Source organism: Amphiura filiformis, unplaced genomic scaffold, assembly GCF_039555335.1.
Source record: "Amphiura filiformis unplaced genomic scaffold, Afil_fr2py scaffold_130, whole genome shotgun sequence".
NCBI classification, from domain to species: Eukaryota; Metazoa; Echinodermata; class Ophiuroidea; order Amphilepidida; family Amphiuridae; genus Amphiura; species Amphiura filiformis.
Genome location: NW_027305594.1, coordinates 5613 through 28708, shown reverse-complemented (window position 1 = coordinate 28708; position 23096 = coordinate 5613). Strand labels below are relative to the sequence as shown.

At 37.1% G+C, this 23096-nt stretch overlaps 1 protein-coding gene across 1 annotated transcript; it reads left to right on the top strand.

Moving 5' to 3' along the window:
- The first annotated feature begins 292 nt into the window (after positions 1-292).
- LOC140145084 (uncharacterized) lies at positions 293-23096 on the top strand. Its single transcript, XM_072166866.1, has 10 exons — positions 293-372; positions 10308-10367; positions 11425-11555; positions 13592-13808; positions 14191-14266; positions 15241-15317; positions 18603-18678; positions 18834-18898; positions 19038-19201; positions 21990-23096. Exons 1-10 carry the CDS (start codon positions 312-314, stop codon positions 22005-22007), a joined length of 945 nt encoding a protein of 314 aa, XP_072022967.1. The 5' UTR covers positions 293-311; the 3' UTR covers positions 22008-23096.

The following is a 23096-nucleotide window of genomic DNA, read 5'->3' as shown; positions in this document are numbered from 1 at the left end:
CCATGGAATCTTTCACATGTACATGTAATACCGGCTACTATGGAGATGGAGTAACATGCACAGGTTAGCCCATTTTGTACCATTTCGCCATATTAATTGATTTAATTAATTGTCACGTATACGATAGTCAAAGTATCTCTTGGAAATATTGTATGAAAGTGCCTATCACACACGTTTTTAAAGTAAAAATGGTAACTTCATAATAATCATTTGGAATTTATCTGACTTGGCACATTTTTTGTACAGCTCTGATGGATGAATGTACTTTGGGTACTGATGATTGTGACGTAAATGCTCTTTGCACCGATACCATGGAATCTTTTACGTGTACATGTAATACCGGCTACTATGGAAATGGAGTAACATGCACAGGTTAGTCCATTTTGTACCATGTCGCCATATTATATAATTTCAAACTACCTTTTGGAAATGTTGTATTCCTATCGATACCATCTACTATGTTCGATTCAATTTTTCAAAACAAAATGCGTTTCCGAGCCAATATTTATGATGATCTGAATGAAATATGATACACGATGTTGTAAAGCAAAGCCAACTATTTTTGACTATTATTGGATTTATATTCATTGTTTAAAAGTACAAGAAGCATTTCAACTTTTCTTTTGATCATACATCAAAATCTGTTTGATATCTAATTATGTATGGCAAATGGATGTGTTGGTTGGGGTGGTTATGTATGTGTTTTTCTGTTCCTTATGAATACTACCTGAATTATTTGAGCACACTTAAAATAATAATATATTGTCAGATACCATAATTTGTCACACTTTTTTTATTAGAAAAACGGCAACTTTATTATAGTCTTTCTAAAGATATCTGATTTGCTAGAAATTTAAAAACTAAATTGTCATGCAAGGAAACCTACATTAAATATTTTGTCTATACTTCACTTGACCCAAATATATAATTGTTTTTTTGTGATGAGACAATCGCACATGGAATTGTAGAGGGATTTTGATAGCAGTTCCACATAGAAAAGCTGCTCTATCATGAGACTATGCTGTTTTGTAACTTTGCTACGGAAAGTCCTATGAGAAAACGGTTTTCTGTTTTGGCTTTCTTTACTCAAGGGCTTTATTTTGTATATAAAATGATGCAGTTTGAATTTGAATTCACCTTTTATACCTATATAATGAACATGATGAACGCAATCACAATTCACAATCGCATGATGATAAGCTTTTTAAAATTTTAATTACTTTATGATAAATTGAGCTTAAGCTAAATGCTAGTTCCCCAATCCATTGCATTATTTAATGAAAATTCATTCATACATTTCATTTCCCTCAGAAATCGTCGAGAAAACAATGAACATCGTTGTTTGTTTATTTTTATTTGTTGTTTTAATATCCTTGTGAATATTCATGACTTCGTACATCATCCGACCAATCGGAACCGGCTATTGACATCACGTGGCAAGATATTTGACCTCTGTGGTGACCTGGTAAGGGACCGATTGTTATTTACGGCGGGGGGGGGATGGGCGTTTTGGAAAAAAATATCGACTAAATAATTTCCCCATCGCGTCCGCTCAAAATTTTCGGATTCCCCGCCTTGTTTTCCTGAATTTCTCCATTTAAAACTTAACAATTCCCCTCCTGGTTCAACAAAAAATTTCGCGTTCCCTCCTCAAGATCCCAAAAAAATTTGGGTTCCCCCTCAAAATGCCCATTCCCCCTGTCGTAAATAACGATCGCTCCCTTACCACGTTTTTCCTCCAGCGAGACGGCATTCCCACTGTTTTGATCCCGGTTTTAATGTCGACAGTTTAGATATTTTGCGTGTTATTTATTTAATGTATATTTTAAGTAAAAAACATATCAAACTTTGGTAATATTGTGTTTTTTCTGTAGTCTGACCCAATATTATGTGATAAAAAATGATATTTCTTGAAATTGAAAGTTTTTGAGGTAAGTTCGACCTTCCAGTTCCAGAATATATTTCAAGCCATAATTTTACAACCAATGAATCATTAATTTTCAGTATATAAAGTAATATTTTTCATAAAAACAAATTATTTAAAAAAAATTGAGAGATAAAAGAAACCTACCACTACCGGGAATTGAACCGGGTACCTCTCGCACCAAACCATAACCAATTGCGCCACACAGCCAGCTTCGCCCATTTGTGACCGTACACCACGAATGAGCCGTAAATGTCCTCAATTGTATTCTGAGTTACAGTGTAAAATGGGCATGAAGGTCGTATTCATAGGTACCTCAATTTGGTGCTACGTGTACCTCATTTAATGAGATTGAAATACCTATGAATATGACCTTCATGCCCATTTTACACTGTAACTCAGAATACAATATTGAGGACATTTACGGCTCATTCGTGGTGTACGGTCACATTTTGGAATTTTTAGACCTTTATACTACCGCCGTAAAGCTGGAGTCTCGTTACCTATTCGCCGCAAACAGACGATATATAAAGTCACAAGGACTTGTGGTATATGATATTCAAATCATATTCGCGGCGAGCATTTGAGCACGCTCTGGGTCGGAATCTATAAAAATTTGGGAATGTTAAAATAAAGGTCCATTTATGACCCTAGGCCTAAATGGCGATGAGCGTTGAGTTCCAAAAACAGAGCATTAATGTCAAAACAGTGGAACATTTATCCTTATTCCCAAAACGACGTTGGATGGCGAAAAGCCGATCCTTTTTCCACGGGGGATGCGTAGCTCAAATATATGTGCGTGGTTCCCTCGTTGCAAAAAAAACCCAAAACCTTAAAATAATGGTATGACGTCACCACTTCTCAAATTTTTCCAACAATTTGCCCTCAAAGTCATAATAAGAGTCCAATACAAGAATCACCTGCAGAAATTCATACTTTCATAATCTATCTTCATGTATATCCGGTTATTTGAGCTAATGACCTCCCGTTATCTTGCTATCTCATGACAAAGTCATACGGGAAATTTCTCATACAATGCCATATATCATCAGAATTACCCGACTTTGTTCCTTGCTCGCTACGCGTATTGGCCGTTGCCGGCGGGGTGTTAGCGTCAAGTCCCATGGCGGGAAGTACAGTGAGCCTGGATATCTGTGATCAAGATGACATAACCGGTCATCGAAAGCTCAGAATGTGAGTACCATTTTACTGGATTTGCCTACCAAAAATTCACCAATATAACATTAACCTTTCACATGACATCACTTCCTGAGGGGAATCCCATGACATCACTTCCTGTCCTGAGGGGAATCCCATATGATGTCATCTTTACTTTACAATCTCAGGTTTTTTCCAAATATTCCAAATTAAATATGATTCAATTTGTTTTTCTCAATTTGAGAGGGGAATTCCCCCAAAATTGTCATTCGATCATAAAATTTTGTAAACAAAGATAAATAATCAAATTAAATTACTCAGGGCACATCACATTAGTGTAGGGAACTTTCCACCTATGTTCGCATGGAATAGTTCTTTTATGGTTGGATCTCTGAGTTTATCCAAGTCAAATTTGATTCGGGTACTCTTAGGTCTTAGCAGCCTCTTCAGTTTTAACTTCATGGTCATCATGACCAAGTCATGGTCAGCTCCTGGGAATGACCGGGGTTTGTGGGCATTGATACTTGACTGGTTTCTATATTTTCCATTTGGTGCATGCCAAGTTGCTCTCCTTGATGGCTTGTGTGGATGCAGGGTGTTTGCAAGGACTAGCTTATTCATGCTTGCAAACTCCAGAAGGCGCAAGCCCCTTTCTTCCCTGTACACTTTTAGTGTCCTTCTTCTGTTCTTAATTCCCCTATCCCAGTCCACTTGACTTATGAAAGACCAATGACGGTCCATTTGTAGCGCTTCAACTCATACTCCCATTCCTCTAGTTTCGCTATCCCATTCAAAGATCTGACATTCCAGATTCCCGTTGTAAATTTTTGCTTCAGAATTCGCAATTTGGTAGTTTGGTCCCCCAGTAGTATACTTACACTCTCACCCTGGGAAGTTCCAGTACGCGGCGCGAACGTTGCTAACCCAGGCCTTAGATATAATAATAATAATAATAATAATAATAATAATAATAATAATAATAATAATAATAATAATAATGATAATCATAATCATAATCATAATCATAATCATAATCATGATCATGATCATGATAATGATAATAATGATGATAATATTAATAATAATGATGATGGCAAAACTATGAGTAAGATTTAATCTTTCCCCAGAGAAGTCTTTTTCAAAGAAGGATTTTCCAGGGATTTCAAATAATGAAAATAATAGATATCTTGGGCCATACTGATGTCACAACATGAAGTGAAACCCATGAACTGTCGCAATTTCGGTAATTATTGTAGATCTGATATGAGATGTTTTTGTAAAATGTTCCGTATCATTTCCCGAAGTTGTATTATAAAAGCGAATACCACAAGGGCACTCAACTTTGCAAGTGACGGGGTGTTCGCGGACAGCGATTCAAAACTAGGGGTCTTTCGGTGAGAGATTGGACGTAAAAAAGGCCCATAGGGCGAGAAGCCCTTAAAATGGGAGTCATTCACTGAGACCTGGAGAATTTAGGGTCCATAGCATAGCCGATTTCCATGTATGTACATTTCAAGATCCAAATCTCACTCACGGCTAATCTCTGCAAACTCTGCGAGCATTTATAATACACTGTGCAGTCATCCGGCACTTATCATAGCATCACATCGTAACCGAATATCAGTATATCTTCATGCGCCACCCAGCTAATCTTGAACATTGCACGACCTGGCGAAAGGACTGGTTTTTTTGCGAAAGCCTTCGACAAGGTTTCCATAGACGCTTGCTCATGAAAACAGAACATTACGGCATTTGTGGCTCCACACTTCTTTGGACACAAAATTTCCTCAGCAATCGCACACATCAAGTTATGGTATATGGAAGAGTCGGCAGTGAATCACATGTTACATCAGGTGATCCTCAAGGAAGTGTCCTTGGCCCGCTACTCTTGATTTATATCAATGATCTGCCAGACGGTGTACGTCATTCATCAGGTGATCCTCAAGGAAGTGTCCTTGGCCCGCTACTCTTCTAGATTTATATCAATGATCTGCCAGACGGTGTACGTCATTCAGAAACACGACTCTGTACCGGAGAATTCAATCTAGCCAAGAAAACAACTTGCTGCAGGAAGACCTTGATGCCTTACTCAACAAAGTACCCGAGCGTTCACATAGATGCCAAATTGAACTTTAACACCCATGTTGACTCCATCTGTAAGAAAGCTATCTTCACCAGAGCTTTCCTCGCCCGCAACTTCTTTTTCTCTGGCGCTGACACATCTGTCGACACCATCATGTTTCTGCTCCCAGTTTTTCTTCGTTTGTTGTCTGTTATCATTTATGTAAGTTTTGTTTATCTGTACCAGACTGTTAAACATCATCTCAACAATGATCTCTGTGAGTATTTTGATGAAACAAATGCAGCAAAACTAATTCCAAATGATCATCTACAGAACTGAATTTAAGCTTATTGACTGTCAACCAGCCTTTGGTCTACAATCAACGTGATATTATTTCTATATCTAACAACACCAGTACTGATGACAATTTGTGCAATTCGAGACATGGTTATCATGCCATGTATTCTGACACTGACAATTTATCATTAAGACATAGTCGTGAACAACTTATGGGACTTAGGAAAAAAACAAGAATTTCTGAAGAAACATTTAGTATTGTGCAATCTTTGGGTATACTGCGGCGTGTACGTAGTCGTAGAGGTGGTCAGCATGTCAGGAAAAAAATCACTGTTGTATGCGGAAATCGTCATCCCCTACTTCTAGCTCATAATGCTTATGGTTGTGAAGAAACTCGCCCATCATCACTTATTCATATCCCCTGTACACTCAATCTCAATCCCAACCAGTCACATCTGAACACAAAACATTACTTCCATCCATCTTTTTAACAAATGCACAGTCATTGGTGAAAAAATTTGAGGAAGCAGAAATAATCTTTGATCAACAAGAGGTTGACCCTTTAAATTTTAGTCATCTGCCTGTTTATTTACCTGCTGAAAAACCTCCTCAGTTGTATCCACGGGAGGTTTTTGCTGAGCTTGGTAAACTGAAGCCTGCCAAAGCTGCGGGGCCTGATCAAATTCCTCCCCGGGTAGTAAAAGAGTTTGCATATATGAACTGAGTGTGCCCCTGACTGATATATTAAATAGTTCTTACTCAGAAGGTAAAGTTCCAAAACAATGGAAACAAGCAATAGTTGTGTCTATTCCTAAGCAACTACCCCCACTATTGAAAAACTGAAAACTGAAAACCAGTGTCACTCACCTCTGTTTTTGCTAAAGTTGCCGAAGGTTTTGTTATAAATCCAAAATTTATTTATTTATTATTTATTATTTTGTTGCGGGGTGGGTCCTCGATGATATTCAGCATAAAATTGATGAGCGCCAATTTGGCAATGTTAAAGGTGTTTCGACATCCCATTACCTTGTTAGCCTTCTTCACCATCTGCATCAAGGCGCAGAAGGAAGTCACAATGTTGGAACGGTGGTCCTAACGGATTTTTCCAAAGCGTTTGACTTGGTCGACCATACCATCCTTGTTGATAAGATAATCCGCTTGGGAGTCCGTGGGTCCATCGTTCCATGGATTTGTGATTTCCTTCATGATAGGCAGCAATGTGTTCGCTTTAATGACACTCTTTCAGACTATGTTCCACTTCATGGGGGAGTACCTCAGGGCACGAAACTCGGTCCCATTGGTTTTCAGATTCTCATAAACGATGCTGCTAAAAATTCCACTTCTAGTTGTTGGAAATACGTGGATGACCTGACATTTGCAGAGAATGTAAATGGATCGCAACCCTCCAGCTTTTTACAATCTGATCTTGATCAGTTTACTGAGTGGTCCAAGGGTAATGTGCTCAAATTAAATCCCTCCAAATGTCAGACCCTCCAAGTATGCTTCAGTAAAAATAAGCCCCAGGCTGGCGACTTGAGAAGCGGCGCAGAACCACTGTCATACGTCACGGAAGCTAAGGTCCTTGGTATTTATCTTCAGGACAACCTCAAGTGGGACACCCAGGTTAATAACATGCTTAAAAAAGCCAATAAGAGGTTGTTTATGCTAAGGTCCCTCAAAAGGTTTGGCTTTGATAGTGAAGAGCTGAGTGTCGTTTACAGTGGTTATGTTAGACCGATTCTCGAGTACGCCAGTGTTGTGTGGCATTCTAGTATTTCAATTAAACAATCCAAAGACCTTGAGTCTATTCAAAAAGAGCCTGTAGAACAATCCTGGGAGGAGATTACAGTTCATATCATGATGCGCTGCTCAACTGTAAACTTGACTCCCTGTTTGATAGGAGGGTGGTGCACTGTCGTAGGTTTGCTGAAGAGCTACCTAAAAATGAACGAACACAGTCATTAATCCCTCCTACCAGACTTGAGAGTCATGGTCGCAATTTGCGCAACTCGCACAATTTCTCCCAATTCCGTGCCAGGACTGAGCGCTTTCGGCTGAGCCCTATCCCATATTTTGTTAATCTTTGAAAGCAGTAATTTCATTGTTCTTCATATACTTTTTATAGTATAGTGCAATTGTTATAATATTGTTGACATGTTTTGAATTTAAGTATATTTTGATGTTTTTCAAAGTGCAATAGTATTTTGGTTAAATTAATATTTGTGTGCAATATGGTCCTTTTCTGATCTAATACTTTTCCCTATTGATGCAATTTTTGATGTCTTTTAAAAGTTCTTAAAGTGTTTAATATTTTTAATGTTTATATGTACGATAATAAAAAAAACCCACTTCAGCAAATGCAGCCGTAAAATCAAGGAAGCAACAATACCTACATCAGACCTATTGCAAAATATGCACTACAGTTAGGGATCCCCACACTAAACTCAATACCAAAAAGCAGCGGAGCAGTGCCCGGTTTGTCTTGAACAATTATGATCGTTACAGCAACGTGACTACCATGCTTCAAATTCTGCAGTGGTCATCGCTTGAGTGTAAATGTCTCCCGAGTCCCCCCTCAACGCCGATTTGAAGGTGTCGAAGGATGAGACCACAGCAGGGTCAAAGTTATTCCAGTCCATGGTGGGTCTTGCGTGATTTGTGACCTATTGTGCTAAATGTGCATTCTTGTAAGTAATGTCTCCAGTGGATGTATACAAGATTACATCGTATTCTGTACATCATTGCTAGGCTCCTGCAACTAACATTTTCCGTGACCAGTCTTTACTTAAACATTATGCATACAGCACCCAGCAATTTTGGTTGCAATTATCTCTTTCCCACACACGTCCGGAGTCTGCACTTGAAGGAAGGAAGGAAGGGAAGGGAAAGGAAGGAAGGAAGGAAGGAAGGAAGGGAGGAGGAAGGAAGGAAGGAAGGAGGGAGGGAGGGAGGGAGGGAGGGAAGGAAGGAAGGGAATGAAGGAAGATTACAAGACAAAACAGTATATTTCTGAAACCAATAGGTGAATCAGAGATCTTGAAAATAATCAACAAATTCGACCAGAATAAAAGCGCAGGTCATGACAACATAGAAAACTTCGTTGTAAAAAAACTAGCTAAAGAACTTGCTCAACCTCTTACAGCGATCTTTAATTTGTCTTTGTCAACAGGATATGTTCCTACCCAATTAAAATTAGCTAAGATAATCCCTATCTATAAAAAAGATGATGCCGAGATATTCTCAAATTACAGACCTATATCACTTCTGCCGGTTTTCTCCAAAATCCTTGAAAGATTGATCTTTAATAGAAGTGTTGAATTTATTAATAATAATAACATTCTCAATGATAAACAATTTGGATTTAGAGCCAATCATTCCACTCAAATGGCAATTATGCATCTGGTTGATAAGATAAATAATGCAGTAGAAAATGATGAAACTACTATAGGAGTGTTTCTAGACCTATCAAAAGCTTTCGACACTATTGACCATAGTATTCTACTTCATAAATTAGAACATTTTGGATTCAGAGGAATTGTTTATGACTGGTTCAAGAGCTATTTAAGTGATAGAAAACAATATGTGAACTTCAATAATAAAAATTCCAAATATAAAAGTATAATTTGCGGAGTCCCTCAAGGCTCAATATTAGGTCCTTTACTATTTATTTTGTACATAAATGATATAACGAATACCTCGAATATATTAGACTTTGTATTGTTTGCTGATGATACGACAATTTTATACTCAAGCAATGATATTGCTAATCAAATGTCATTAATAAATAAAGAGTTATCCGAAGTGAGTAACTGGTTTAAAGCAAACAAACTTTCTGTAAATGCTAGTAAAACTAATTACATGATTATGGGTACCCTAGAATGACTTCGATAAATAATTCACAAGAAAACAGAGATATTACTTTGGATGGTACAAACTTGCAAAGGGTAACCGAAACCAAATTTTAGGTGTAATTATCGATGAAAATCTCACATGGAAAAACCATATCAACGGAATCTCAAAAACAATCTCACGGAATATTGGTATGATAAACAAGTTGAAATTTTTTTATACCTGGGCGTGTTTTGCACACGCTTTATTGTACGCTTGTCTTGCCTTATATTAATTATGGTATACTTACATGTAGGAATGCATGTAAAACATATCTTGATAAAAAACATTTGCTCCAAAAATGGGCCAAGAGAACTATTTCAAATAGCCATTATCGAAGCCATTCTGGACCACTATTTCATAAATTCAATATGCTCAATGTATATGATATATTCAAACTAGAACTAGGTGTATACATGTATAAATATTCTATTAAACAACTGCCATGTTCATTTGACAGTTTCTTTCTAAAACGATCCGATATTCATAGCTATCACACAAGAAACAGTAATAAGTATAATCAAACAAGAAACAAGAAAGTATTCACTGATCATTCAATCAGGACTACCGGTCCACTGTTATGGAATTCCCTGAACGATAACCTTAAAGTAGCAAACTCAATCAAACATTTTCGAAACAAATATAAAAAACGCCTAATCTCATTTTTCAACTAGTTCTTGGAGCCCCGTTTTTGTTCTTGTGTGATAGGCTTAATATACTATGTTTGTTTGTTGTTGTATTAATTTAGTTCTGTAAGGGGATGTTCAATGCTGGCCTTATTGGCCTTTCGATCATCTCCTCCATAATTGTCTTGTTTTATTTTTATGATGTTGAATTTCTTTGTATTTTGTTGTTTTTTATTATGGAAATAAAGATTCATTCATTCATTCATTCATTCATTCATTCATTCATTACTTATGACAAATAATAATGAGCGGTTGCATGAACACTAATATCATTTCATTTTGTTTGTTCTAGAATCTGGTGGAGGCGTTATACGAAACCCTATAACTGGCTCCACATGCACAAGCTGTACAAGTGAGTTTTAAATACCGAATACTCCCGTTGGTGGAACAGGGGCGGGCCATGGAATCCGTCAGTATTTACTCGCTTTCTGTACATTTGTTTCCTTAAAAAATATTTAAAGTGTTCGGGAAATTGTCTGAGACTTACAACAATCACTTAGTTGAAAAGTGAAGGATAAATTTTATTATACGGGGTACCCTTATATAGTTTTATGAAGGTATCTTTATAACAAAAGTGTTTCATGTAAACACGATGAATATGTTTTATGTTTATACACATATTTCAGCTGGCCAATCATGTTCATGCCTCATTTCTACCATTTATAAGCATAACTTGTTTTCCATCATCTTAATATTTTCCCCCCCCCCCAATTTTTTTCCAATTATTTTAAATATATTTTTCCTTCACTTTATTATTTTAGTTTTTGTTCCCTATTTACATCTATCATTTTGTATTATGTTCATGTAGTTGCCATTCATTTTCATATTTCTATTCAGCCCATTGTCTTCATTCATATCCTTATCCCTCTTACTTCCATTCATGACATCCCACTTCCTGCCCCTATTGATATTTCCCAAGAAACACTTATGTCTTCTATTGTCTTGCTAATTTCCTTTTCCTTTATGTCCATGTCCCTATATATATGCATGTTTGTGTGTTGTCTTGTCACTCTGCCTTTGATAAAGATCCTGCTAGGATCGAAAGCTCAGGCCCCTAAAACTTTGAAATTTTACTTAACAGGCTATTTTTGTGGATAAGCAGTTTACAACAGCTCACTTTTTAACGTTAATTTATAAGCATAAGTTGAAAAAGACATGTTATGTTATGATTAAAAATTTAACCTGAAATTAATGGTCTAATTTACTGCCAAGACAAGACTGAAATGGACATTTACACATACGGAGCAAGCTATTTGCAATGTTTTAATAAACATGTGTTTACAAATGGCATATTTATGCATTTAAACTTATTTAACACGGTGAAGACATGTGATTGATCCTTTAAATTAAAATATAGGTATAGTTAATTACATTAACACTCATTTTTGAAATTTTGTGCCTGTTCTCAGGAAATCGCATTGTAAGACTTACTGTAGTTGTGGTACGTGTTGCCATAAGCACTCCAGCCGTCTTCACCCCAGCACTGAACAATCCTTCTTCGCCGGAATACCAACTGCTTGTCGTTCGCGTCACCATCGTGGTAATTAATACAGATGGGGAAGTGGTGGTAGAGTATTAAATGGTGGCAGTAGTGGTAGCGGTAGTAGTGGATAGGCCTAATCAGTAATAGTGACTGTTTTTTAGTTTGTGAACAATTATCACATGACGTTGCCTCTGCCTAAAAACATGTCAAACATTTTCACTTCACAAATTGAGTCTGCATGAGGTTGTCTATCTCTCATTAAGGTATAGCCGGAAGCAGTAGATGGGAAATGGACTACGCGAGATGACCTTGAGTCTGTCCGGCTTATAATTTGTGGAAAAAATGAGACACATCACATCGTGTATTGATACAGAATGGTGAACACACAGCACTTACGCTAGTTTCGTGCTGCGTAATCCGCGCTTATGAATTTACGCGAGTTGTAACTTCATTGACACTCGCAGTAACAAAAACCGAAAACTTTTCGCCCATTATAAGCTGAAAAATTTACAGTTCTCAGGTCATCAGGTGGTCAAATGTTGGGTGATCAAATGCTGGGTATAAAGGCGCTGTTTTAGTAAATGAGCTACCTATTAATATTGATTTAAGTTGAAACATTTCCAAGTTGAAATTGAGCCGGTGCAATATTACATAATCTTTAAGGCGCTTGTAGTCTAATGACACTATCTGGTACTATTATATTATACACATTCATAAAACGAATAAATTGTGAATACTTTGTGGAATTTTAATTTATTGTGTAAGCAACGAGGAGAAAGAAGCACGCATCGCATAATAGAATATTTTAAACATTTTACAATGTAAACAAACATTTTATATTTTATGATAGTTTTTAAACTAGATATTAATAAGCGTGCATTTTCAGTCCAAGAATTATTATTTTGTGTCCTTGATATTATTGCAATTTGCATTATAATTACACTTTATGCTAAAACTTTCAATTTTGATTTTATTTCCATTTACGTTATAATTATGCATTTACCAATTAGTGGGTTTTTAGCGGGTTCGCCGTCGGACAAGTTTAGAGTATGAGTTTACAAGTTCTACACTTGTCTGACGGCAAACCCGCTAAAAAACTATGATGCAGATCATGTCTACAGTAGAATTCATCTCGACCTTTGCAGGACTTAACCCCATTAAAAGCTATTAAACCAAGATAACACTCATTGAAACAGCTCAACTGATTAAATCGGATCTTCTCTGGTTGTGCACAAGTGACTGTTTTCATGTGCGATCGCAATAAAGCTCGTATTCATAGCTTCAGTTGGGTAACCGATTATAAAGGAAACGAAAGGAAACAATGTTATGTGTGGCTTTGTTCACGAAATCAGACAATGTCGTGCTTTTTGTAAACCAGCATTCTTGAAAATGAGCAACATAATGATTTTTGACTTAACACGGTTCAGAAATAATTTCTTCATATTTTTGGTGTTATCTGTCGTTTACATGTCCTTCCTAAAACACAAAAGTACGACCCTCTCCAAACACCTAAATTAGCTAAAAATTTAGGACATGTTACAAAACTTTATTTTCTAGAACCTATTTAGAATAATTTAAATGTAGCTTTTACCGGTTTTTTGTGGCATCCTTCAGAAGTGAGCGGTCCGATACCAATATTTTCGGTCAAATCTCCATTCAAATAACACGGGGAGTTGGCTAGCTATGCCTTGCCCTCACTCATATTTTACAAAAGTACGACCATTTCTGAACATCTAACCTAGCTGTAATTTTAGGTCATGTTAGAGAAATATATTTGCTAGAAGTTTTGGAGAATAAATAAAATATTGGCTGGTTATTTTTCACACAGTGATGTTAACTAGGCAAGTGTCCATTCTCCCAACATACATCATTTGTAGGGGTCACGCGTCAATGGTGAGAGCACTGTGTATTGTGTATAGGAAAACGGACAGTAACTGCAGTATGACCCACTAATTGTTATGAATTTCCGTCGTAAAAGCCTATCTTACAATTTACGTATTTACCGTTATCACTTTTTTCTGTTCTTCTTATTAACATTTACGCTATAATTATGGTAATTAACCGTATTTTTATTTTTCCCTTTCTCGATTTAGTTCCAGATATACTGTAGTCGATTTGTAGGATGCATTGGTGTGGTTATAATCGGTTTCTTTCCCGGGAGTATTGGCGTAGATATGGAGTACATATTTGAAGAGGATTCGCCAGTAACAGGTCTTATGGTAATGGAGACGATCTTAGACACTGGTAATGAAAACGACGACGATATCGGTGATAACTTATTTATAACACCTACTGCCACGAGAGTAAACGGTAAGTAAGCGAATACTGAACACCTTTTTTGGGTATTTTTAATTTTAAAAAAAGGTGATTGAAATTTGAATTTTTTTCCGACTGACATACAATAATTTACAAATGGTTATTTCCTTTTCAACAGTTTATTGACTTCAATATTTTTGACATAATAAACAAAAGAATATGTTATATCTATAGTCACATTCAAAATCGGTAAAAGACAGATATAGACATGGCATATAGTTTGTAAGGTATATAGCACCGATGTTTGGGCTCTCCTGTTTTAATTTTTGTCCTCACCAACATAATATTTATCATTAATATAGGGTTTTTAGTTTTTTAATAATAACAATAACTAACAACCACGTTAACGTTATTCTCATGTTGTTGGTTCATGTAGACCTTTGTCCGCCAAATTTCTGTAGTAACGGTGGTACGTGTATCAGTGATACGGAAGCTGTTACAGGATTTTGTCTGTAAGTGTCATGTTATTTTAATGTTTGTATAACTCGTTTACTCGTGTTGTTTATACTTGATGGTCCATTTATTACTCTAAATAAAACGTAACAAGGGACTCCAAGGGCACTTTGAATATGTTCACAGTCCACAGTTTACTATAGCTATAGAACTCCGCACCTTACAGAACGGATGTCACAATACAAACCGCAAAAGAATTAAGGTACTACGAATATAATTGGTATGTTTTAGTGAATTTGAAACATATATAATTTTTCCCCTTGTGTGATCATATACGGGGTTTGGGGGTCCTTATAAGGATCATGAGAGTCAAATACAGATTGTCAGACAAAATATTCGAATTCAGCATACTCGAAATCAACAATTTTTACCCAAACTTTCCGATTAACGCTAAATAAGCACATCTTTTCAAATTACAGGCCAGTTTATAAGTTTGACGGAGAAATTGACTTCCATTTTCCGCAGCGGCAAAAAAAAAAAAAAAAAAAAAATCCGCAACGTATATAAAACGTCAGAAAGTACAAATCCCAGCTCGCAGCTCTCAACTGAGTACTGAAATCTGTTGTATACGTAATGAAAAACGTACGGAAAACGTGGGACTTTTCTCAATTCAAGAAAAAAAATGGGAACATATTATACTGTTTTGTCAAATGAAACATACTGCTAAATCCTAATCATTTAGTTATTTCTAACTGGCAATAAATGTGAAACTTTAAAATTTAGCCAACTATTTAAAAATAAGGACCAAGCAATGCGTTTTAGGGTATTTTTGTATGTTGTATTGCTATATCTATATTGCATTTGGCAAAACAGGATAATAATTAATATTTTTTAATAATAAAAAAAATCAGTGCTCTATTTTTTTGGAATTGGAGGTAAATACTTTATTTAAAGAATCAAAATTAAACGTAAGAGTTACTGCTTGTGCTTATTAAGTTAATTATTCTAATTATCAACAAACCTGATTTCTCAGATGTCCAGATGGTTTTGGTGGTATTGACTGCACTGATATTGTTCCTGTCGGTGAAGGAGACGGCGGCAACGAAACGGGTAAGTAATCACAATTACATTTTCATTCATTATTTTGTTTGCGTTTCTTTTTCATGTTTTTGTTTCATTCATTGAAAATGGGATGCATAAAGTTTGGTGGGGATTGATAAAGTTTGAACCGTTTACGTACAGTTTTTTTTCAAAACATTTGATCTCCCTTTTTGATACTGTCTGAATTTTATTTGATCCCCCTCATCCAGGAAGTGGCGTGCACACATGGTTTCATTAGTTGGAGGGGTGGGGTGGGGAGTCAATGGTGGTATGGTATATTCATTATTCGAACTGACTTCTCACAAGTAACCTCAAAACATTAATATTCATGAAAATTATAGGATAATTTTGCATCAAGACTTCCCAGCAAACACAAAACGTTTTTGACATTATTCAAAAGGTTGTCAGAAAACGTTTAAATGTCGGGTTATGTAAAGGGTATAAAACGTTTTCATAACATTAAAAAACATTTTTGATAGCCTACTGCAAATGTTTTAACATTATGTTATTTAAGTGTTGACAATCTATTTTGCAAAACATGTTTTCAAACAATAGTTTGCAATAATAATTTGAAAACAATTTAAATTTTTTTTTTCATACAAAACGTTTCAATACCTTTATATAACCCGGCATTATTTTGATGTTTTTAAAACATTTTTACCTGAACCAAAACACAAAATATAACCTGTTTAAAACATTTTTAACACGTTTCTGTGTTTACTGGGACTTGTGAATGGTTGTTGGTTATTTTGCGTGAATACTGTCTATACTACATCAATACACAAATACCAATCGCTCGCCGGTCAGCGATGGAGTATAACTTCAGCCTTACTCCCATAATTACTGAAAATGTTTTTTTTTATAATGATGGAGTGAATCCCCTGGCAATCTATAATTACACAGAAATCATCCAGTCCCCTTAAAGTTGATGTTAAATGGGCTCCCAAAGCAAGGGTGTAGAATTTGTGGTACCCATAGAATAAGAGGGTAAAAATCATCTTCTATAATTATAGTAGATCAGATAAATAGACTGGTGACACATCTTGGATCTTGGATTGGTATAATACTCCCTGCAGAAGTTTTAAACTGTGATGTAAATTGCGATGTGGATTGATTACAATCACTGTGCTTTTTACAATTTCTATAGATACACAATGACTACAATAATGAAATCTACACTAATAATAATAACAATATTATGAAACCAAAAGTAGATAAAAACAATGCATTATTATCTGTAGGCCTACTAGATTCACAGTGACTAGCACCCAAATAAAGCTCATATTTTGTCTCATATTTTAGGCCTCAGATTATAATGTTTCTTTTAGTTGGTATGAACAAAACGTACGTAAATCTCACTGTAACTCGATAATATCAATATTTTCTATAAAGTAGAAACAATGTCTTATTAAATTAGAAGAATTTTTTTACTTCAACACTACTTAAAATTTGATCGCTTACCGGGAGCGCTTTCACAGTACCAACTGCGTCCTCAGCCGGATGTTATGGCTCTGATGATTTATGGCTTGTTGACAACCTTCGATGACGTCACACTAGAAGAAGATGACGTCAAAGGTGTTGTCCTCGTCCCCCTGGTGGTCTTGGGTATGAGTAGGTTGTCCCAAACTGGATCTAAATCCAGTCCAGTGTCTCTGTTCAAGTTGGGTCCTTTTTTCCTGATGTGAATGGCTTCTAGGACCCTTCTGGAAAAATCAATCTCTTGAACTTTTGCTTGAGCACGACATATTTTGTGTTCAGAGAGAAATACTATCAACAGAAGGATGGATGCGCAATGGGCAGTCCTTGTAGTCCCCTGGTGGCCAACGCGTATATTATGGAGTATTTTGAAAAGCGACCTTTGTCATCCGCTCCTCATCCACCACGCATGTGGGTTCGCTATGTCGACGACACATTCTGCGTTATAAAAACTTCGCACGTGGATGAATTTACAGATCACATAAATTCACAAGATAATAACATTAAGTTCACCAGAGAGGAAGAGGAAGACGGGCAACTTCCTTTCCTAGACACTCTGATCGTGCGGGCTAGCGATGGCAGTGTGAAGGTCAAGATCTTTAGAAAACCAACTCACACTGACCAGTATTTAAGTTTCGCTTCCCACCACCCACTGGAGCACAAACTAAGTGTGATCAAGACATTGCTTTATAGGAATGAAATTGTTACGGATCCGGAGGATAGAGCTGAGAAATTGAACACGTAAAGGAGCGCTCCGAAACTGCGGTTATCGCGACTGGACCTTTTTCAGAGCCCAGGAGAAGCGTGAAAAATCAGCTTCACAGGACGAACCGGATAGTGAAACTTCCAGGGGGTTCACAATAACCTTACCTTATTTGGAAGGAACTTCGGAGCAGCTTCGCCGAGCATTCAAAACAGCAGGGGTTCCCACAGCCTTCAAACCATACCGCACACTCCGGCAAACACTTGTGTCACCGAAAGATAAAGTAGACAAATTAAAACGGTCAGTGACCGTCTACCAAATCTCCTGTTCAGACTGTGATGCTATGTACATTGGTGAAACAGGCAGAAAGTTAGAAAAACGCCTATCTGAACATAAATCAAAGGCGGCCGGTTCTAAATCTGCGGTACATGAGCATATTTCCAGGAGTAAAAACACCCATAGACTGGGAAAACGTAAATGTGCTGGAAAAAGAACCCAAATAATTTTCCAGAAGGGTCCTGAAGCCATTCACATCAGGAAAAAAGGACCCAACTTGAACAGAGACACTGGACTGGATTTAGATCCAGTTTGGGACAACCTACTCATACCCAAGACCACCAGGGGGACGAGGACAACACCTTTGACGTCATCTTCTTCTAGTGTGACGTCATCGAAGATTGTCAACAAGCCATAAGTCATCAGAGCCATAACATCCGGCTGAGGACGCAGTTGGTACTGTGAAAGCGCTCCCGGTAAGCAATCAAATTTTAAGTAGTGTTGAAGTTAAAAAATTCTTCTAATTTAAATTATACCACTACGTATGAATTTACAATTTTACAATGTCTTATTAGTTGAGTAGTAGGCCTAGATTTAAAACAACAGTCACAAGACTTACTATTTGCAGAGCTGTGGTAGCTTGCGACCTGCATCTACAGGTCTTCTTTAGCCAATGAAGAGATTATTCCAATGAATTGACTTGCCTCTTGACTACCAGATATTGATTGGTTTTGGTCAAGCGACAAAATATTGTTGTAAACACCTAGAAATGTCTTACCATTTTTTGATGATTTTTTTATAATTGATTTATTTGGTGTCTCTTAATTTAAACCCGACAGAAATTTGCCCAGTTGATTTTTGCCAAAATGGAGGGACTTGTCAACCAGATCCCACAACTAATGTCAGTACCTGTCAGTAAGTATCCAGGGGTCTCATTCCCAACTGTAACAGGCTAATATGCGAAAGATTATGTTAAAGAGACGAAGACATCAGACGAAGATTATAAACAAAGAAAACATATTGTACAGGCATGGCACATAACACTAACTATCTTTTCAATTCACTTCTAGGTGTGCCAGTCAATTCATTGGTAGCCGATGTGAAATGAGTTTAGAAGAAGATATTGATAATGATGGTAATGATTTTGTTTATAATCATAATTTTATACAGAGCAACTGCAGTTAAGGAAAATATCCTACATAAAAGTATTATGCTAACCACACATCACGGTATTATTCGCATTGTGGTCAAATATTTTTTTTTTAATCTTTCAGTGATTTTAGCTATGATCTTCATAGTTGATGCCTTAATGATGGTTGCAATAATCATAGCCATAAGTTTAATATGCTTTTGTGTCGTCAGAAGAAGACGTATGCAACACAGACGAATCACATTTCAACCCGTTGACACACCTTGGTCAATTGCTGTGCGAAATAGGGTAGGTATAAAAGCTGATTTACAAGAGCAGCGCTCTAATCTGGTACTTTGGGTCCGGGGGCATTCGCATATTGGCACGCGTCATGTTCCTGTCAATAGACACCCTTTGTCTGCAAATTTGCCACCCTATGACTTACCTTTTTCATCAGCTTACACTCAACATGCTCAATGGCCACATTTTATTTTAGAAATATACACCAAATGTTTGAACAAATTTAACATTTTTGTTATTTTTCACGGTAAGTGACACCCAATTGTTAAAGTTTGTTCGGTTTATACAAGGCGGAAAAAAATACGACTCGTAAGAACGTGTATTGATATAGAATGGCGTGCACCCTGTCGGGCGCAGTGCGTACGCTACTTGTGAGTTGCGTAATGCGTGACAGGCGCACGCTTTTGTGAATTTACACGAGCGTGAGTTGGGACTTTTGGGACTATTGACTCGCGCAGTAACAAAAGCCGAATAATTTCCGCCTTATATAAGCCGAACAAACTTAAGTGTTCCCACACACAATAACCCTATTTTCTTGGAGCACTGAACAGTAGCGTATACCGCTCTTTTTAAACGGGCGCACCCCTGGGTATCAACAAAAAAGAGAAGAGAAATTTGTGCATGTGATTTTCAGCTTTAATCGTTTCCATTTGTAAATTCATGTTTAAATGTTCTAGTGTGTGATGCGTAATTCTTCTTTCCCCTGTATATTGATATATTAAGAATAACGATTAAGCATCATTAATTTGATCTCGTGCGCTAGTTGTAATGTTTGAATGTTTCCATGTTCCAGTGTATGATGCGTAAGCCTCTTCCCTTGTTTGTATTATATTAGGCTGGCGGGTAAGCATCATTAATTGATCTCGTACACTGGTGTGTAATGTGTTGTTTGTACTGTTCATCCTTGACTGCTCATATCCATAAGTACCAGACTTGAGTCATGTTTATCAGGGACAGTCTGTGTAGCTCAGTGGTTAGAGCGCTCGCCCGACAAGCGAAAGGTCTGGGGTTCAAGTCCCCGCACAGGCAGGTATGTCCGGAGTTTTTTCTCTGGTATATCTGCCTATGCATGTTATGTTTCCATTTGTAAATTCATGTTTAAATGTGCTAGTGTGCGATGCGTAATTCTTCTTTCCCTGTATATTGATATATTAAGAATAACGATTAAGCATCATTAATTTGATCTCGTGCGCTAGTTGTAATGTTTGAATGTTTCCATGTTCCAGTGTATGATGCGTAAGCCTCTTCCCTTGTTTGTATTATATTAGGCTGGCGGGTAAGCATCATTAATTGATCTCGTACACTGGTGTGTAATGTGTTGTTTGTACTGTTCATCCTTGACTGCTCATATCCATAAGTACCAGACTTGAGTCATGTTTATCAGGGACAGTCTGTGTAGCTCAGTGGTTAGAGCGCTCGCCCGACAAGCGAAAGGTCTGGGGTTCAAGTCCCCGCACAGGCAGGTATGTCCGGAGTTTTTTCTCTGGTATATCTGCCTATGCATGTTATGTTTCCATTTGTAAATTCATGTTTAAATGTGCTAGTGTGCGATGCGTAATTCTTCTTTCCCTGTATATTGATATATTAAGAATAACGATTAAGCATCATTAATTTGATCTCGTGCGCTAGTTGTAATGTTTGAATGTTTCCATGTTCCAGTGTATGATGCGTAAGCCTCTTCCTCTGTTCATATTTGACCATTTAAGTTTCAATATGTTATATTTGCACGTTTCATGATCCTTTCTTACCTCAGCAAGATATTCGTCCCCCACGGTTGCTAAAGTCTTGAAGGCTGAATGACCCCTTTTTCGACAAAGATCCACACCAATAGACCCCTAGTCTCGTACTTCACTGGGCACAGGTACTTCACTTTCATAATTATTCGAGTGCCCTCCGGACAAAGGGTCACGGTTAGAAAAAACCCTGCTGAAAAGTATAAGCTATATTGGACCAACATGATTGAATCAGTGCCCAATTTGTAGCGTATTTATTACAATCATAATGGGCCGCATAATAGTTAACCCTAACTCAACCTTTAACCCTAACATGTTTGCAGGTTGACTCCACGGGTAGAGTTAATTGACTGTGCAGTGAAAGTCACGTCTTTTTAAGAGTCAGTGTCAAATAACTACCACGCCGTGCACGACTCCGCACGACTCCATTCTCAGTGGCGTGCGCAGCACATTGAAAATGGGGAGGGGGATGGGAGGCGGGTTGTTCAGTTCCCCCGAATGGAGTCTGATTTAGGTGTGTAAGGTGCCGTTTTAGCGTTTTCCCCCGAATTTCCCCGAATGACCAAAAAAAGTGGGGGAGGGAGGGGGCACGTGCCCTCCCCCCTTGTGCACGCCACTGTACATTCTGGCTATCAGTGCTGACTGATAGCGATTGGTCGACCAATGAGAAAGAACTCCTTTTGTTGCGTTGTGAAAAGCGAGCTACTTTATTGGCCAAATACCAATCGCTCGTCGCTCAGCGACGTTGTATAAATACAGCTTATTTTGTAACTGGAGCTAACTACGGCCTGGCGGTGAAATTGCAGAGCCACATGCTTTGCTGCAGGGCGTATTTCTATTGGTTAGTTTCCACCTGTACAAAAATAATTATTTACGTGGTGATGACGCTGTGCACATTGTATACTGAAGCATCGATACATTTTAATGAATAATATTTAATGCTAGAATGAGGCGGAAGCAGCTGAATCTGGTTCATCTTGGATATAGTCGCGCTACCGTCATGCACTTAATATTTACATTGAAATGTTATTTAAAATATATCTTTATTTCTTTTTTTATTTCAGACTGATGGCCTGTATTAAAAGACTCGACAACAAACGAAAATATATTTCATCGAAAGTCAACTGAATTACATCATTTTTTATTGATATAGTCACCTATAATTACTACGTTATGAACTATAATCTTATAATATTGTACAAAAATATATCAAATAGTATTTTATTCAATTCTGAGAACAACACAGAAAAAGTAACGCCGATATATTTAATTAGACAACGTATTAGCATTTTGAAACAACTCACTCAATACGCCACTGACCACAATGCAATATCATCCCTATATCTTCGTGTCAGAAATTGATATGACAGTAGGGCGAATCCACTAGTTGTTCAACAGCACGGCATGGCGATTTTGTTCCGTCGTGATTTAATAGTTTCGAGATAAAGGCCGAGCACTCCAGGCAAAGTATAACACACCGCCTGTACCTATACGAACACCACCTGTACGATAGATACATAACGTTTCTTTTCCACTACGCATATACTGATGCTTCACTGTTGAAATCACGATCTGCGCATGCTCATTACCCTCTTTAATGTTACTAAGAAAATCCGATTTCTTTGTTAGTTTTTGTTTTCAAGATACAGGTGGGAATTTAATACACAAAGTGAAGGTTGTCATATTCTTTCAACACATATATTCAAGTGCAAGCCTTACAATTGGTTTTTACAGAACGCAAAAAATAATTGGATATATTCAGAGTTTTGAGAAAAAGGCATTCACAGATCTAAGCATTAATATCAAAAGGATATGACACCACCATATGAATGATATGATAGTAGCATACACAACCCGGGTAGCCCATTCAGATACATCTGCTGACAGCACTGGCTTCTTATAGCTATAGAATATATTTAAACCACAAGGTTAACAATTATATACTACAATGGAGCATAGTGAAACAATATACATGTTATACAAACTTCTTTATTGTCTGCGTGACTGATTCAACAATAGAATATTGCTTCTGTTAAATGGAATTTAATACATCTCTACAGCTGAGTTTATACTAATTTAGAATGAAGGATTATTTATTTACGCGCATTTTGATACCCCGTTTGTCAAATGTCGTTCAATATTATCGACACAGCAGTAGTGCTTTTAAATAA

Excerpts from the sequence above, each read along its gene's own strand:
- LOC140145084 (XM_072166866.1), top strand. The coding sequence starts at position 312 with ATGGAATCTTTTACGTGTACATGTAATACCGGCTACTATGGAAATGGA. Across the intron at positions 373-10,307 it reads AAATGGAGTAACATGCACAG|AATCTGGTGGAGGCGTTATA; the intron begins GTTAGTCCATTT and ends TGTTTGTTCTAG. Across the intron at positions 18,679-18,833 it reads ACTAATGTCAGTACCTGTCA|GTGTGCCAGTCAATTCATTG; the intron begins GTAAGTATCCAG and ends ATTCACTTCTAG.